Source organism: Corythoichthys intestinalis, chromosome 3 (assembly GCF_030265065.1).
Source record: "Corythoichthys intestinalis isolate RoL2023-P3 chromosome 3, ASM3026506v1, whole genome shotgun sequence".
NCBI lineage: Eukaryota > Metazoa > Chordata > Actinopteri > Syngnathiformes > Syngnathidae > Corythoichthys > Corythoichthys intestinalis.
The window spans coordinates 12,573,422-12,590,894 of NC_080397.1; the positions used below are offsets into that span (position 1 = coordinate 12,573,422).

General features: G+C 40.8%; 1 protein-coding gene across 1 annotated transcript in view; it reads left to right on the forward strand.

Annotated features, from left to right (window-relative positions):
- Positions 1–17,473, forward strand: part of LOC130913080 (GDNF family receptor alpha-2-like) — a 180,389-nt gene that overhangs the window by 131,594 nt on the left and 31,322 nt on the right. The window contains exons 5-6 of the mRNA XM_057831387.1: positions 8,171–8,283; positions 9,090–9,230. Coding sequence (XP_057687370.1) covers positions 8,171–8,283; positions 9,090–9,230 — 254 coding nt within the window. The remainder of the gene's footprint in view (positions 1–8,170; positions 8,284–9,089; positions 9,231–17,473) is intronic.

Genomic DNA, 17,473 nt, shown 5'->3' on the forward strand with positions numbered 1-17,473 from the left:
ATGTATAATTTGTGATTACATTCTAATTCTAAGCTGAATAAACATGGCATTTAAGTTGTATTATGGCAGTGTAAACTTTTTTTTGGGTCACCCTGTATGTGGCCAAAATGTAATATGTGCAATTTACAAATATTGTGCTTGCACGCTACGTTCACTTACATCCTGTGCAACTCCTGGGGGCTAAGCCCCCCCCCCTCGTTCTTAAAACCTAGTGACGCCCCTGGTGTAGCCATTCATATTGTACAAACATACATGACTCGCAGTGAACACTTCCGTGACGTCACACAAATGCACATTGTGACATGTCATCACGTGTCGCAGTGTTTACGGAAGTAAATAATAAATACGGTCCCTCCGGGAGGTCTCGGCTGTTACACCTTGGTGGAAGTTTTTGCGGACTTTATGCCCCTGGTTCGGAGCCAACATTATTTTAGCCTGATATCTTCACATGCGATATCAAGCAACAAAAGGTATTTTTTAGGCATTATCCTCCATTGCTCCTTCGCATCTGCTGTTTTATTTTTGTCGAACTGTGGTGACGTATTTCACTTATTGATGTACGGTTTGGATGAGCGTTTATAGTGCAGATCAGTGACGGAACAAACGTGAACAGGGCATGAATGGGACCCCCTGAGGGGACCGTTCGGCAGGGGGGTGCTAGTGGAAAGCTAGTGGACCCCTCAGCTCCGCGCTTCTTCTTGCCTTTCCGTTGGACCCTCCCCTCGACCAACTTTACAACACCTACAAAACAGGCCCTTAGAAGCCTGGGCCCGGGTGCACCCCCAGCACCCTCTAAGTTCCGCCCCGGATGCAGAGGTATCGGTTATATATCTGATTTACAGGGGTTGGACAAAATAATGTAAACGTCTTAAAAAATTAACTAAAACTAATTTAATATGGCGTTGGTCCGCCTTTTACGGCCATTATAGTCTCACTTCTGTAACGTATTGTTTCATACAACTTGTGCATTGTTTCCAAAGGAATTTTAAGCCATTCCTCAGTTAGAATACCCTTAAATTCTTTTAGAGATGATGGCGATGGCAATCGACATCTTAATTGAATCTCTAAAACTGACCATAAATGCTCAATAATTTTGAGGTCTGGGGATTGTGCCGGCCATACGAGATGCTAAACTTCATTAAAATGTTCCTCATGCCATTCCTTCAAAATTTTGTTCATTGATCATGATTCCAAAATGTTGGGTGTTTCCATTATTTTGTCCAATCCATTATGAGTGGGAAACTCTTGGTACCTCACGATACGATACGATTTGCGATACAAAGCTCACGATAACGATGATCTGACGATACAACGGTCAGGAAATCATTCTAGGATATTCTACAAACAACTAATAAACAGAAAAGCAAGCTTCTGCTGTGAATTGGAATGAGTTTATCATTAGTAGACATCCAATCCATTTGAACTGGGAGGGTGTCAGCGAATGAACATTCGTTCATTCGCTGCCATCCCTCCCACTTCAAACAGATTGAACGTCTATGGCCAGTAGTGGCAGCCAGGCAATTAGGCAATTTTGGGCCATTTAAGGTCATTTACCTGTTGATTTTCAGTTACTTCCTGTTGATTTGGGGGTATTTTATGGATCTCTTCCTGTTTATTTTGAGTTACAGAACAGGAAATGACCTGGGAATCACCCAAATGAATAGGCAGTGACTCAAACTCAACAGAAAATGACCTGTAAATGCCCTAAAATGAACAACAGGTGACCTGTAAATGCCCTGAAAATCAGACAGAATGACTGTGAATGCTCTGGTTTCAAATGAACGAACGTTCCCAGTCTAAATGGATTGGGCGTCGAGCACCGTCAATGCAGCCTTAGAATTAACTGAGACACTATTATGGTGGAAAATTTTGGTAGCAACTTGTCGGTTCATTTTTATTTATTTTTTTTTAGACATTGACACCTTTTCAAAATGATATCTCGATTCTTGACAGGAGCATATCGATAACCTTTTGGGATACAGAGTATCACGATATATCACCATTTCGATATTTTGTTTCACCCCTACAATCCATGTATATCGTCATAAGAAAGAGACTCAGGTCGGATGTGAAAAGATCGTAATTGGACTTTTCATACTGCATGAAAATAGTGGATAAATGTCATACTAGTATGTGTGCAAAGAAATTGTAATGGTGGCTTTAAAAATGAAATAAACCTCAGCCTTTTTTCGGAATATTTTGACCTAAAACACTAACCCGACCATTTACACCGCTAGATGTTCAAACCATTTGGACTTGGAGGGCTGGTGTGACATTTTTTATGAGTTGAAACTTGCTGTAAAAGTCCAAAGTGATCTTTATTCTTTGTCATCTTTGCCAGCCTTTTTTCAAAGTCAATGAAGAAAAACAATTCACTAGTGAAGTTTATCTATTTTAGACACAGACTGACTTGAGTCTCATGACATTTTAAAAAATCTCTCAAGATTATCCGATGTCACGCACACAGGCTATTTCAAGTTTTGATGCATGTGAATCCATTTTTGAGCGCTAAATAAAATTCAAACTGGACTCTTCCCCAAAGCTACTCTGTGCTTGCGTGAACTTCCTTTTGCATACACAAACCCACGGCAATGTTCACCCAAAAATGTGTCCCGAAACCCTTTCTGTAATATTGAATTAGCCTTGCAAAATTTGGCTACACAATCATATTTCACCATAATTAATCAGACATTTTGGGGGTGGGGGGGTTAAATACTTCAAAATTCAACTTAACCACCTGTGATATTAACAGCAGCTTAAACTCTACTTTGGAGCCTTGACAAAGTGGTCCGAAGGAGCCTGTGCGAGGAGAGTTAAATGTGATTCACATAGTGGGCACCAATGATGTGAACAGCACAGACAGAGTAACTTTGCACACGCTCCTCCCAATAAACCTACTTAAGTGGATTAGCAATGCCACCCTGGGGGCCTCGGCAAACTTAAAGCTCTTATCGCAAACACAGTGAAAAACAAAAAAAAAAACACACCACTTTCATCGGCACCCAAGGTTGGCGCCCAAAGTGAATTTTGGGTAACGGCTGAGATGTGAGGGATAATCGTGGAAGAATAGGTCAAAAGGAGCATGACGCTCTCATGCTACATTAATTAATTACGGCTGGGTTTGTTGTGCATGTTGTCAAGATAGCGAAAAGAAAAAAGGAAAATGAAAGCGGGTTCCGAGTCCATTCAGTCCACCTGTTTGACTGCCACAAAACAGATGTCCATATTGCATATGTCTGCTTTTGATGCTGGAAAAATGGTGCCATCTGTCAACAAAGATTCAGTTGGATATAATCTTTTATATGAATTCCATCGAATCATGTTTCAGCACCATTGACCACCATTGATAGACATCCAATCCAATTGAACTAGGAGGGGCTCCCTGGTTCAAATGGATTTGATGTCTTCTGCACTCAATGGTAGCCAAAGAGTTAATGTTCCTCTAATGTGATATCGAGACATTTTAACAAGCAGGCATGCACATACACATGCACATATTTAAGTTCAAACTCATGTTATTGAGTTCCAAATGTAAAATTTGTGAATAGGTGGTTATATTTGAATGAAAAAAAAAAACAATAAAAACAATAGGAAACATCTTTGTGATGTCTAACGCCCTTTTTGTAAAATTCTTTAGATTGTAGGTATCAAACTCAAGGCTTGTGGGCCCAATCTGCAATTTTTTTTACCAAGAAAGGCAAATCATTTGAATCGAATTCATGTTCCTTGCTAAAATACCAAATTACAGTTTCATTTTGCAATGTTTAGTACTGCTAATATTTTTTGATCGCACCAGCATAGCTATGATGAATCAAGTATTAATAGAGAGATTTTTGATTTGACCAAAATGTCAAAATCCTATTCTGTGTGTCTCTAAACAGTAATTATTTAATTTCAATATTTCTTTATACATTTCTTTAAAAACAATACTAAGGAATATGCTGTAAACATTCCTTTTAATAACATACTTTTTTTTTAATTTAAAAAATATTTTTTTCTAATTAAAATTCGCTTATTTTTATTTTATTTATTTATTTATTTATTTATTATTATTATTAATATTATTTGCGTTTTTTAATTAAATATAAATAAATGAAGCAAACCATGAATTCACAAAAGTTTCAAAGTCAAATTATGTTTGAAATGTGTTGTGTTTTATGGCCAAAGATCGGGATTTTTGTAGGACTTACCCCTATTCTATTGCTGATAACTAAAGAACGTAAAAATAATATGAACAAACTTTCCTGATGAAAAATGGGAGTCATTTTTATTTGGGCAGGTTGTATGTAGATATAGCCATTAGGGGTGGAAACCTCTGGGTACCTCAAGATACAATACAATTTGCGGGGAAAAAAAAAAAAAAGACCCTGATAACGATGATCTCTCAATATGGTGATAAAACAATTATTAGGAAATCATCCTATAGGATATTCTTCATAACAACTAATGAACAGAAAAACAAGCTTTCATTTTCATCCTTCTGCTGTGAATTGGAATGATTTCATCACTAGAAGACGTCCAATCAATCTGAACTGGGATTGTGGCAGCGAATGAACGAATGTTCAATCATATTGTTAATTCCTCTTACTGCAAACTGAATGGACGTCAGTGGCAGCCAATGCCATGCAATGAGTTCATTCTGGGGCATTTCAGGTCAATTCCTGTTGATTTTCGGTCACTTCCTTTTCCCTTTGGAGCATTTACAGGTCACTTCCCGTTGATTTTGGGGAATTTACATTTCACATCCTGTTGATTTGGGGTTATTGAAAAGGATGTTACTCAAGAATATCCCCAAATGAAAAGGAAGTGACTAAAATGAGCAGAAAGTAACCTGTAAATGCCTTTAACTGAACAGGAAGTGACCTGTAAATGCCAACAAGACTGACTGTGAATGCTCTGGTTTCAGTTCCATTGACGGCGCTAGAAGTACAATCCAATCAAAATGAATTGTATGTCTAGCGCCATCAAGGGCAAACAGTGAGCAAACGTACAAACTATTCTATGAAAGATTTTGGCAGTAACCGGCAGCTTCCTTTTAGTTTTTGTTTTTGGAACAGTGACACCCCAGATAGCAAAATATAACTGATAGGACATGGGCCAGATGTACTGCAAATTTCGGCTCAACTTCGTAAAACAGATCCGTGTCTTTTTGAGATATGGCCCAAATTCAGTAAGGAGTCACTTGCCGGATCAGCAACAGTTTGGGGCCAGAACTGGTCCAAAGTAGCAGACACTACATTAATGTATGGCCCGGATATGGCACACGTTACCCAATCTGGGCCAGATTTGTATCAAAACCGTTTTCAGTATTAAAATTTTGGGTCCATTTTGCAATGTATCATACTTTAATGTGTTTATATTGCAAATGTATTAAAAGCAATAATGACAACACTTCTTTTTCATGCCATGTATTAAAGCTGACATATTAATGCAACATACAACAATACAACATTGTTTTTTCACAAAATATTTTAATTGGAACAAGCGACTCCACATTAAAGATGACCAATTTTTAGACTTTAACCAACATATTATATTTGTCAAGGTTCTGAGGTAACGGGGGACCTAATCCATTGACGATGAGAGTGAGTGGTAGATAGTGCCCGAAGAATCCGGTGGGCAGTTTGGTGATAGAACAGGTGAACGGGCAGGCAGGCGTTTTGCCAGGCAAGCAGCGCAGGATCTTGGAGGGAAAAACACAAAAATGAGCTCAGTTTCAGGATTACAAGATTCTTTGTTAGCTGAAAGTCACATACCAGTAGGTGAGTTGTTGATCTGGCAATGATGTGAGGCCAAGGACCGGTTTAAGTAAGCTGCTGACGATGATCAGCGGCACCCGGTCCTAGGCTCACCCATCTGTGCAATCAAGGCGACAATTAAGGCAAAAGTGTCATAGTGCTGATCCGGGCCACATCTGGCGCACTGTAGTTAAGCGGGAGTTTGACCACGTCCGGTCTGCAAGGTCCGCCCCGGAACAGTGCGTAACCTATCATTTGGACTGTCACAGTGCTGATCCGGGTCGCATCTGGTGCACTGACGTTAAGCGGGTCCGATTGCTATGTGGATCTGGCGTGCTGAGGCCGGCTCCAGCATGCAGTCGCCTGCTATTGGGGACCATTTTAAAACTATATATCAATTCTTGGTGGGAGCATGTCAATGACCTTTTGGGCTACAAAGTATCGCGATATACAGTGCCTTGCAAAAGTATTCGGCCCCCTTGAACCTTGCAACCTTTCGCCACATTTCAGGCTTCAAACATAAAGATATAAAATTTTAGTTTTTTGTCAAGAATCAACAACAAGTGGAACACAATCGTGAAGTGGAACAAAATTTATTGCATAATTTAAACTTTATTAACAAATAAAAAACTGAAAAGTGGGGCGTGCAATATTATTCGGCCCCCTTGCGTTAATACTTTGTAGCGCCACCTTTTGCTCCAATTACAGCTGCAAGTCGCTTGGGGTATGTTTCTATCAGTTTTGCACATCGAGAGACTGACGTTCTTGCCCATTCTTCCTTGCAAAACAGCTCGGGCTCAGTGAGGTTGGATGGAGAGTGTTTGTGAACAGCAGTCTTCAGCTCTTTCCACATATTCTCAATTGGATTCAAGTCTGGACTTTGACTTGGCCATTCTAACACCTGGATACGTTTATTTTTGAACCATTCCATTGTAGATTTGGCTTTATGTTTTGGATCATTGTCCTGTTGGAAGATAAATCTCCGTCCCAGTCTAAGGTCTTGTGCGAATACCAACAGGTTTTCTTCCAGAATGTTCCTGTATTTGGCTGCATCCATCTTCCCGTCAATTTGAACCATCTTCCCTGTCCCTGCTGAAGAAAAGCAGGCCCAAACCATGATGCTGCCACCACCATGTTTGACAGTGGGGATGGTGTGTTCAGGGTGATGAGCTGTGTTGCTTTTACGCCAAACATATCGTTTTGCATTGTGGCCAAAAAGTTCAATTTTGGTTTCATCTGACCAGAGCACCTTCTTCCACATGTTTGGTGTGTCTCCCAGGTGGCTTGTGGCAAACTTTAAATGAGGCTTTTTATGGATATCTTTGAGAAATGGCTTTCTTCTTGCCACTCTTCCATAAAGGCCAGATTTGTGCAGTGCACGACTGATTGTTGTCCTATGGACAGACTCTCCCACCTCAGCTGTAGATCTCTGCAGTTCATCCAGAGTGATCATGGGCCTCTTGGCTGCATCTCTGATCAGTTTTCTCTTTGTTTGAGAAGAAAGTTTGGAAGGACGGCCGGGTCTTGGTAGATTTGCAGTGGTCTGATGCTCCTTCCATTTCAAAATGATGGCTTGCACAGTGCTCCTTGAGATGTTTAAAGCTTGGGAAATCTTTTTGTATCCAAATCCGGCTTTAAACTTCTCCACAACAGTATCTCGGACCTGCCTGGTGTGTTCCTTGGTTTTCATAATGCTCTCTGCACTTTAAACAGAACCCTGAGACTATCACAGAGCAGGTGCATTTATACGGAGACTTGATTACACACAGGTGGATTCTATTTATCATCATCGGTCATTTAGGACAACATTGGATCATTCAGAGATCCTCACTGAACTTCTGGAGTGAGTTTGCTGCACTGAAAGTAAAGGGGCCGAATAATATTGCACGCCCCACTTTTCAGTTTTTTATTTGTTAAAAAAGTTTAAATTATCCAATAAATGTTGTTCCACTTCACGATTGTGTCCCACTTGTTGTTGATTCTTGACAAAAAAATTAAATTTCCTATCTTTATGTTTGAAGCCTGTAATGTGGCGAAAGGTTGCAAGATTCAAGGGGGCCGAATACTTTTGCAAGGCACTGTATCACCTTTTCGATATATTGTCACACCCCTACTGTAATAGCCTTGGAAAACAATATTCTGTGGGTCTTGAAAGATCCGTCAAAATTGTAATTGGCGGGTACTGAAGGGTGTTGTCTTGCGGAAAATAACAAAAACAACAAAAATAGTGTTTTATATGATACTTTTCTAAATACAGGACAAATTGTTGAGATGTCACTTGATGGAAAAAAAACAGAATCAACTGACATTTTTGGCTTCTGTCTTTGTGATTCAAGATACTGTATGTTTACGCTTCTTTTTTTTTTTATGCCATTTTGTCACCCCTCGCTGTCTTTCTTATGGCTTGTCCGCTTGATACGCTTGTTGCGCAGGTCCAGGCTGGCCGATTTCATGGCAAACTGCCGCAGCATGCCACCCACGGTGAGCACCTGTCCCAACCAAGACAATCACCAAGCCTGCCTGGCCTCCTACACAAGGCTCATCGGTCAGTATCACCGCCGCGGCGCAAGAGTGTTTGAAAGAGGGAGGGGGGGACCTGGTAGGACATCTCACAATGTTTTTCACAAATGTCAGCAGCACTGCAAGATTACAGAAGATGGTTCGTGGTCAAGAGAGGAAGTAACAGTGCTGCAGTCTTCTAGCCTTGGGTTTATTTAATTTTTTTTTATCCTGTGGAGTAAGGCTGTCAGCTTTTCCCCGGCGGCTCAGATATCTCCCCCAGCGGCCTGGCCATCGGTTTACTACTAGAAGTAATTAGGGAGGCACGGAGAGAGTGTTTACTTAATTAAAAGACTTGATGACCATCTGTTTGCTCATATTAAATGTTGCTCCAACAATGTGCACAGGCTAATGCATACATATTTTGATAACGGCACCTCGGCGTCGACGTCCGGCCTCGTCGGAGATTATACGCGGTGCGAAATTGGAATTCATTTTTCGCACGCGAGTTGCATAGATTGCACACAGCGAGGAGATAAGTCACGCTGCTCACACAAAGTGGATGACATGGCTGACTCCAGCTGACAGACCTTTCAAAAAGTGAAGTGTTTTGCCGCGCCGCCGTTCTAGGCCGACATCCTAAAGCGCCTGCTTTGCGAAAATATTCATAAGCATAATGGCCTCTTTACAAGGAAAATGAAGTATTATGACGAGCGCTCGCCTCCCATAAAAACTAAAACAGTGCAATGTCATTCCCGCGTTGCAGTGTTTTCGAGAAACTATTTGGAATAAATGCTGTCCATTAGTGACCCGTAGATGCTCTTTATAATGTGCCTGTGGATGTCCTCGCAGGGACGGACATGACGCCCAACTATGTGGACAGCAGCTTCACTCACTGGACCGTCTCGCCCTGGTGCACCTGTAAAGGCAGCGGAAATCAGGAAGAGGAATGTACCAACTTTCTGGGGAGCTTCACCGACAACACTTGCCTGAGTGAGCCACGTTCTAATGGATTTTTTATTAGTACTATAGTAATGTAGTAAATGGGAAAATTAACCCTTTCATTTTTTTTTACCCTTAGTGGGGACTCATTCAAAATCATTGGCTGCCTTTGATGGTGCTAAAATGAACGTTCCTTCACTCGCCCCCCTAGTCAAAATGGATTGGACGTCTATTGCTGTCAGTGACACTTAAAGATGAGCATTCATGGCCAGTTCTCCCAGTTTAAAAGAATTTGGCGTCTATCTCCGTCAATGGCATGCAATGAATTAAATACTATGAACAAACAAAAAAAAACTTGATTGTTACTTGGGACCATAACATAATGCATTTATTTATTCATTTAAAATTATGTAAAAATAATTTTTAAGATAATAATTAAAAATTTACAAGGTGACCCGAAAAAACGGGAATGTTTTTAACCTCTGTGAAGTTGCCCCCCCAATCAGACGCAAATTTATATTAAAAAATAATTTCATTCATTTGTGCTACGTTTGAGCCGGTTTGTGCTGTAAAAATTCTGTTTTTGCTGCTATTGTTTTTGAGATATTTACAATTCTTTCATAGGTTAATCGGAGATCAACTGGCCCCCCATTTTATACTGTATACAGCAGAGGTTGCGCTAGACATTTTTGTTGTCTGTCATTTTGACTGACAGGGTCATAAAAATACGGTCATAGCCTATTTTTACACGTCACTTAAATTTTTAAAATGATAATGATGACATATTCAATAGTATTTAGTTTTCATTCATTTTTAATCAATATTGTAACGCTTGCTTGGCGGCGAAAAATTAGACACGGAAGTCGTGGTATTTTTCTCCCTTTTTACTCTGCTTACCGCCAACAACTCCGCCCCCAAAGAAAAAGAGGCAACGATATAGACCCCAATCACCAACGTCACACAATGATCTTAATTGTGGTTGTCAGCCCAAAATCTTCTAAATATATATTAAATGCATCTTACCAGATATAAAATGACTACTACATAGTCTGTGGTGATTGTTTGGTGCCCAGATTTCTTGTCGAATTACAGCAGTCCATCTCGCTCTCATCTTCGGGTCTCTCAGAATACGGTAGAACTTCAAGTCTCTTCGTCTATCTTCTCTGTTACAGCAACCAACCGCCACACACGCCTTCACCATTTTGATTATTAATATTAACGAGCAGAAAAACACGCCGTAATAGGAGGCATGTACGTAGCGGTAATGTGTAAACATGACGAGCTGACACACAATATGGCGGCTCCAGTCAGGGGGGCGGAGTTGTGACGTCATGTGATTGGGGTCTATACACAGGCGACAATCTTGTCCATCAATTGGATGACGCGCTGGCACACCGGGTGCACCAATAAGAACCTCGCGTTGATGTGTCAATCACTGTGCCGCCGCCAGACCCCGGTGACGCTACAATACTCTGACAGAAAAGCCAACGACGTCATGCATTGAGAAAGACAATAGCTAATTAATATGCTAACTCGCCACCCTGTGGTCTGGGGTGTGAATTGCAACCTGTCAAAATGACGGACGGACTTCAGTTTTTTCCGTCACCGTTTTAAAAAACTGGTCAACGACGAACAATATCCGGTTAACACGACCCCTGGTATACAGGTCTGTAATTTGTATCATAAGTTCTCTTCAACTGTGAGGGACAGAATCTAATACAAAAATCCAGATGATACATTACCAACTAGTAAATATTTCGGCTCTTAGTTCTTTTTTAAGAACCCCTGCTGTTCTCCACTCATTACCGGAAGTAACTGCACCTGTTTGAACTTGTTACCTGTATAAAAGACACCTGTTCACATGCTCAAACAAACAAACTCCAACCTCTCCACAATGGCCAAGACCAAAGAGCTGTGTAAGGACATCAGGGATAACATAATAGACCTGCACAAGGCTGGGATGGGCTACAGCAAAATAACCAAGCAACTTGGTGAGAAGGTAACAACTGTTGGAGCGATTATTAGAAAATGGAAGAAGTTCAAGTTGACGGTCAATCAGCCTCGTTCTGGTGCTCCATGCAAGATCTCACCTCGTGGGGCATCACTGATCATGAGGAAGGTGAGGGATCAGCCCAGAACTACACGGCAGGACCTGGTCAATGACCTGAAGAGAGCTGGAACCACAGTCTCGAAGAAAACCATTGGAAACACATTACGCCGTCATGAATTAAAATCATACAGCGCACGCAAGGTCCCGCTGCTGAAGCCAGTGCATGTCCAGACACGTCTGAAGTTTGCCACTAACCATCTGGATGATCCAGAGGAGCAATGGGAGAAGGTCGTGTGGTCGGATGAGACCAAAATTGAACTTTTTGGTCTAAACTCGGCTCGTCGTGTTTGGAGGAAAAAGAAGGATGACTACAACCCCAAGAACACCATCCCAACCGTGAAACATGGAGGAGGAAACATAATTTTTTGGGGCTGCTTCTCTGCCAGGGGAAACAGGACGACTGCACCGTATTGAGGGGAGGATGGATGGAGCTATGTATCGCCAGATCTTGGCTGACAACCTCCTTCCTTCAGTGAGAGCCCTGAAGATGGGTCATGGCTGGGTCTTCCAGCATGACAACGACCCAAAGCACACAGCCAAGGCAACTAAAGAGTGGCTTCGTAAGAAGCATCTTAAGGTCCTGGAGTGGCCTAGCCAGTCACCAGATCTGAACCCGATAGAAAATCTATGGAGGGAGCTGAAAGTCCGTGTTGCCCAGCAGCAGCCCCGAAACCTGAAGGCGCTAGAGAAGATCTGCATGGAGTAGTGGGCCAAAATCCCTGCTACAGTGTGTGCAAACCTTAACAAGGACTACAGGAAACGTTTGGTATCTGTAATAGCAAACAAAGGTTTCTGTACCAAATAGTAACTTCCATTTTTGTGATGTATCAAATACTTATTTCATGCAATTAAATGCAAATTTATGATTTAAAAATCATACAACGTGATTTTCTGTTTTTTTGTATTAGATTCCGTCCCTCACAGTTGAAGAGAACTTATGATACAAATTACAGACCTCTACATGCTTTGTAAGTGGGAAAACCAGCAAAATTGGCAGTGTATCAAATACTTGTTCTCCCCACTGTATGTAGATCAGCAGTATTCCCCATTGATGTCTGATCTCTTCTGAGCCAACCTTAGACTGACTTTTTTAAGGCTCAGGAACCTTTTGCAGGTGTTTTGAATTTGAACAAATATGGCAACTGTGTACAAAACTGAAGCTTTTCACCATATTCATTTCAAATCTTTAATCAGAAAAGTTACAAGGAACTGCTTGAAATATGTCGATTTGCAGATAATGGCTCAATACAATTTTGTGGGTTTAATCTTTTATGTTAAATTGCAAAAATGAAACAACTTTTACTTGACAATCTAAATCTTTGGGTATTTACGTACCTACGTACGTAGCACGGTTTACTGTGTATCATCATCATGGATTCATATTATTTATGACATAAAATTACCCGAAAAAATGAAGTGTGAAAGACAAAATGATTGAACTCACCACAACCACTGTCTCCCAAATCAGATATACAATTAGAACATCTGTGCATTTCAGAGTTCGCGCCCATCAAGCCGCATGAGAGTGCCATATTTTGGGTTTAAACGTGAAAAGTTACGTTTTGCCTGAGAACGTGGATTTCACCCCAATCCTCCGTGTCTTTGTGCCCAAAAATAGTGAGCTCTGGGCGGCCGCGACATAGGCGCAAAGTCCCTGGAGCCTCCATACTGGAGGTTCTAGTGGTGCTCAAAAGCCTTCATATTGTTTTATTCCACACGTTCATTCACAGTTTATCTGTGCATTGCGGTAATAGATTACAAGAGTGCCACATTTTGGGCTAAAGTTTTGCATGACAAGGGGATTTCACTTCAAGTCTCCATGTGCTTTTGCCCACCTATAGTGCATCTGGAGCGGCCACGACCGCTGTCCAAAGCGGCGGTAGGTTCATCACTGTATTTTCATCCAAACGTTCCTGAAAACAGCCAAAATGGGTATGCCAAGCAGCCAGGCGGGTTGACGCTTGTCATGCTGCCTAAATGTGCCCTATTTTGGCCATTAAAACCCAAAATGAAGTTTGACCAAGATCCCCAGAGAGAATGATAGTCTCTCTCAGCAATGCCGGCAATGGTAGCACGCCATGGGGTCTTGAATTACAAACTACGGGTGCGGGAAGGGCCATAATTTGTTGTGCGTTTAAAAAAAAAAAAAGGACGGCGTTGATGACGTTATTAATGAGTTTAAGTGACAGCTTCATTTGAAATGTCATTTAAGACCAGCCCTCACGGCTCAAACAACATCCTCCTAATTAGCCACTCCTGGCCTGGTTAGTGAATTAGTCCTTCTCTTCTATGATTCGGGGATCGTCTTGAAATACACTGTTTTGATGACATTTTTTAACCGTAGTTCCACGTTGGGGCATGGCTTTAGGCCTGTCAGCCCTTGGAATTAAGTACTGTATCGGCAAATTTGAGCTAACAGTAACAGAATTATTAGTATATACAGTATACAAAACTTGCAAGAGGGAATCTTCATCTATATATTGATAACTGTAAATTAGGGATTCCATCTTTGGATATTTACCAAATTTGTTAGAAAATGGGCAATTTCAAGAGAATTTCTGACATTTTAGTGGAGTAGTTTTTACATAATATGATTCTTCAAACTTTACTTTTTTTTTCATGATAACGGACTTTGAATTGATAAAAAAAAAAAGGTACTTATAAAAATGTTGATTTCAAATATTTTCGCTAAGTGAACCATTTTAACGTTTGATCTCTTTGCTCTGCCAAGTCACATACAGTATAGACGAACAACCATTCAGAACGTTGAAAAGGCTAAGTGAAAATAAAGTCTAGGAAAGGATTAACGTAACATCAAACTGTAATAAAATTTGTCAGCTCTACACTTTTATTCAACTTCAACAGACCTGCCAGCTTATGAAGTCGGAATTAGTGAATTAAATTTGTCAGAAATGAGACATTTATTTTCTGCGTTCATCCTTCCTTCGGGCCACGTCTGCCCAGACCTTAACACAAAAGAAACCATTTGCATGTCATTTTCACCAGTAATCTCAGGCTTATTGAGTGTCATAAAAATCTGCCGCAAAATTAAATAATGCATATCTTCTGGACATCTCTTGCTCAAGTAGACGGAAGCTGCTGTTAAAACATTCTGGTTTTTCCTTAAATCGCAAGCGGAAAATCCTTCTTTCGTACTACGCTACGCCTTTAACATGTTCCACCGTGTGGATAAATGCTTTCAGACCATTTCAATAGATTGCAGGGGTTCTGTTTTAGCTGAATGTGCAGGATGAGGGATGAGGCTCGGAGCTGAAGAGGCGTCTTGAAAAATAACCAAAATGCAGCTTCTCTCTGCTCTGCAGTCGAGGGTGATAAACTTCCACACACTGGGGAGGAGAGGGTGAATTTTAAAGAAGTAGTAATCCAGAATGCTGAATCTTTGACTCATTGGCTGCCATTGACAGCGATAGACGTCCAATTCATTTGGACAGAGAAGGGCTGTGACCTCCCTTTGCAAATTGATTAGACGTCTTTCGTCGTCAATAGTGGTGAATTAATCAAGCAGGGATATGCTACTATCCAATATATAGTTGATGTTTTTTTTTTTTTTTTTTTTTTTTTTTTTTTTTGAAACGTGCATCAATGCCACATGTATATTTACATAGTCCAAGGACAAACACATTGGATAATTCATTAGGTACGTCATTATAAAAATAAAAAACTGCTTTAACCGTGATAGTAATGCTCTTGTTTATTAAGGAGGTTGTGATTTAAAACTAAAATATTTGCATGCACATGCAATAAAACACAGTTACTCTGAAGAAATATTAATTCAAAATGTGTATTTATGCGCTTGTTGGGGATGGTGTAGAATAGAATTAATTGTGTAACAGAAGGAGCTCTTAACCCTTTCTAGGGCACTCATTGGCTGCCAACCCATTAACTGCACGAGACGTCGATTGCTTTTTGACTGTGAGATCTGTCAGGGAATGTTATTTGATAAAAAATCTAGCGTCGTCAATCGCACTGACAGATGAGCAGGGTTAGGTTTTTTTTGTTTTGTTTTTTAATTACAAAAAAATTCACTTTCCCTTTAAAGGGTGAATATTTGACTAAATGATGTCACAAATTTACGTATCTCTGCACAGTGCTGGGTAGTATTGGGAAAATATTTATCATGTATTGTACATTGTACAAAAATTATACAACAATTGTGAGATTGTCCCTTCCTAAATTTATTTTGACGTGACAGAGAGACCTGTGACAAATGTGAAATGTCAGTCAGCACAGTAGTATACATTGGAGGTGTGAGAAATTTCCGATTCTTGGATTATTCTCAATTCGGCCGTGGAAGATTCGAGAACGATTCCCAAAAAACATCCAAATTCCGATGATTGAAATATGCCAAATGAAGCGGAACTAAAACATAGTCAGCGCCGTCTTCGGTACGCAATGAGGAACGGACCAAAAGCAAACATCAATGTTGTCATTACCTGGGTAACGGCCACATAATGCTACGATAGATATCACATGTAGAAAGAACTAGATGCGAAATTACAGACTTGCCAGCGTTAGTAAACTGCCGCCATCTTAAAGCAGTGGACTTCTATGGAAGGCTGTTGTACAGAACCTTCAGAGCAAACTTAATTAACTATTTATGTAAAATACTTCTAAATCGGCAAAATCTTGACTTGAATCTATTTTTAAATGATGAAACGGTTTTAAAACTTTCACATTTCGAAAGTAGACAGAAGGGAAATTATGGAATTACGGGAGCAATTTTAACAACTTTAACGGTTGATTCTCAACATTAAATGAATCGAATGTAGTTTAAAGCTGCTGATACAGAATGGGGACTTGAGTATTTTTTTTTTACTCTTTCCAACTGTTAACTTGATACTGAAATAGTCGTTTATTTAAGCCTGAGAGGATTTTTGTACAATTTTTTTAAGTAATGTACGAAACATTCAAAACAACTAATAGTTGGGGGGGGGGGTTCATCAATAATTGTTTTATAATCGAATCGTAGCCTCTGAATCATAATCGTAATCGAATCGTTACGTGCCCAAAGATTCCCACTTCCAGTATACATACAGTGGGGAGAACAAGTATTTGATACACTGCCGATTTTGCTGGTTTTCCCACTTGCAAAGCATGTAGAGGTCTGTAAGTTGCATCATAAGTTCTCTTCAACTGTGAGGGACGGAATCTAATACAAAAAAACAGAAAATCACGCTGTATGATTTTTAAATAATACATTTGCATTTATTGCATGAAATAAGTATTTGATACATCACAAAAATCGAACTTAATATTTGGTACAGAAAACTTTGCTATTCCAGATACCAAACGTTTCCTGTAGTCCTTGATAAGGTTTGCACACACTGCAGCAGGGATTTTGGCCCACTCCTCCATGCAGATCTTCTCCAGAGCCTTCAGGTTTCGGGGCTGCTGCCGGGCAACACGGACTTTCAGCTCCCTCCATAGATTTTCTATCGGGTTCAGATCTGGTGACTGGCTAGGCCACTCCAGCACCTTAAGATGCTTCTTACGGAGCTACTCTTTAGTTTTCTTGGCTGTGTGCTTTGGGTCGTTGTCATGCTGGAAGACCCAGCCACGACCCATCTTCAGGGCCCTCACTGAAGGAAGAAGGTTGTCAGCCAAGATCTGGCGGTACATAGTCCCATCCATCCTCCCCTCAATACGGTGCAGTCGTCCTTTACCCTTGGCAGAGAAGCAGCCCCAAAAAATGATGTTTCCTCCTCCATGTTTCACAGTTGGGATGGTGTTCTTGGGGTTGTACTCATCCTTGTTTTTCCTCCAAACACGACGAGCCGAGTTTAGACCAAAAAGTTCAATTTTGGTCTCATCCGACCACATGACCTTCTCCCATTGCTCCTCTGGATCATCCAGATGTTCAGTGGCAAACTTCAGACGTGTCTGGACATGCACTGGCTTCAGCAGCGGGACTTTGCGTGTGCTGTAGGATTTTAATCCATGACGGCGTAATGTGGGTCCGATGGTTTTCTTCGAGACTGTGGTTCCAGCTCTCTTCAGGTCATTGACCAGGTCCTGCCGTGTAGTTCTGGGCTGATCCCTCACCTTCCTCATGATCAATGATGCCCCACGAGGTGAGATCTTGCATGGAGCCCCAGAACGAGGCAGATAGACCGTCAACTTGAACTTCTTCCATTTTCTAATAATCGCTCCAACAGTTGTTACT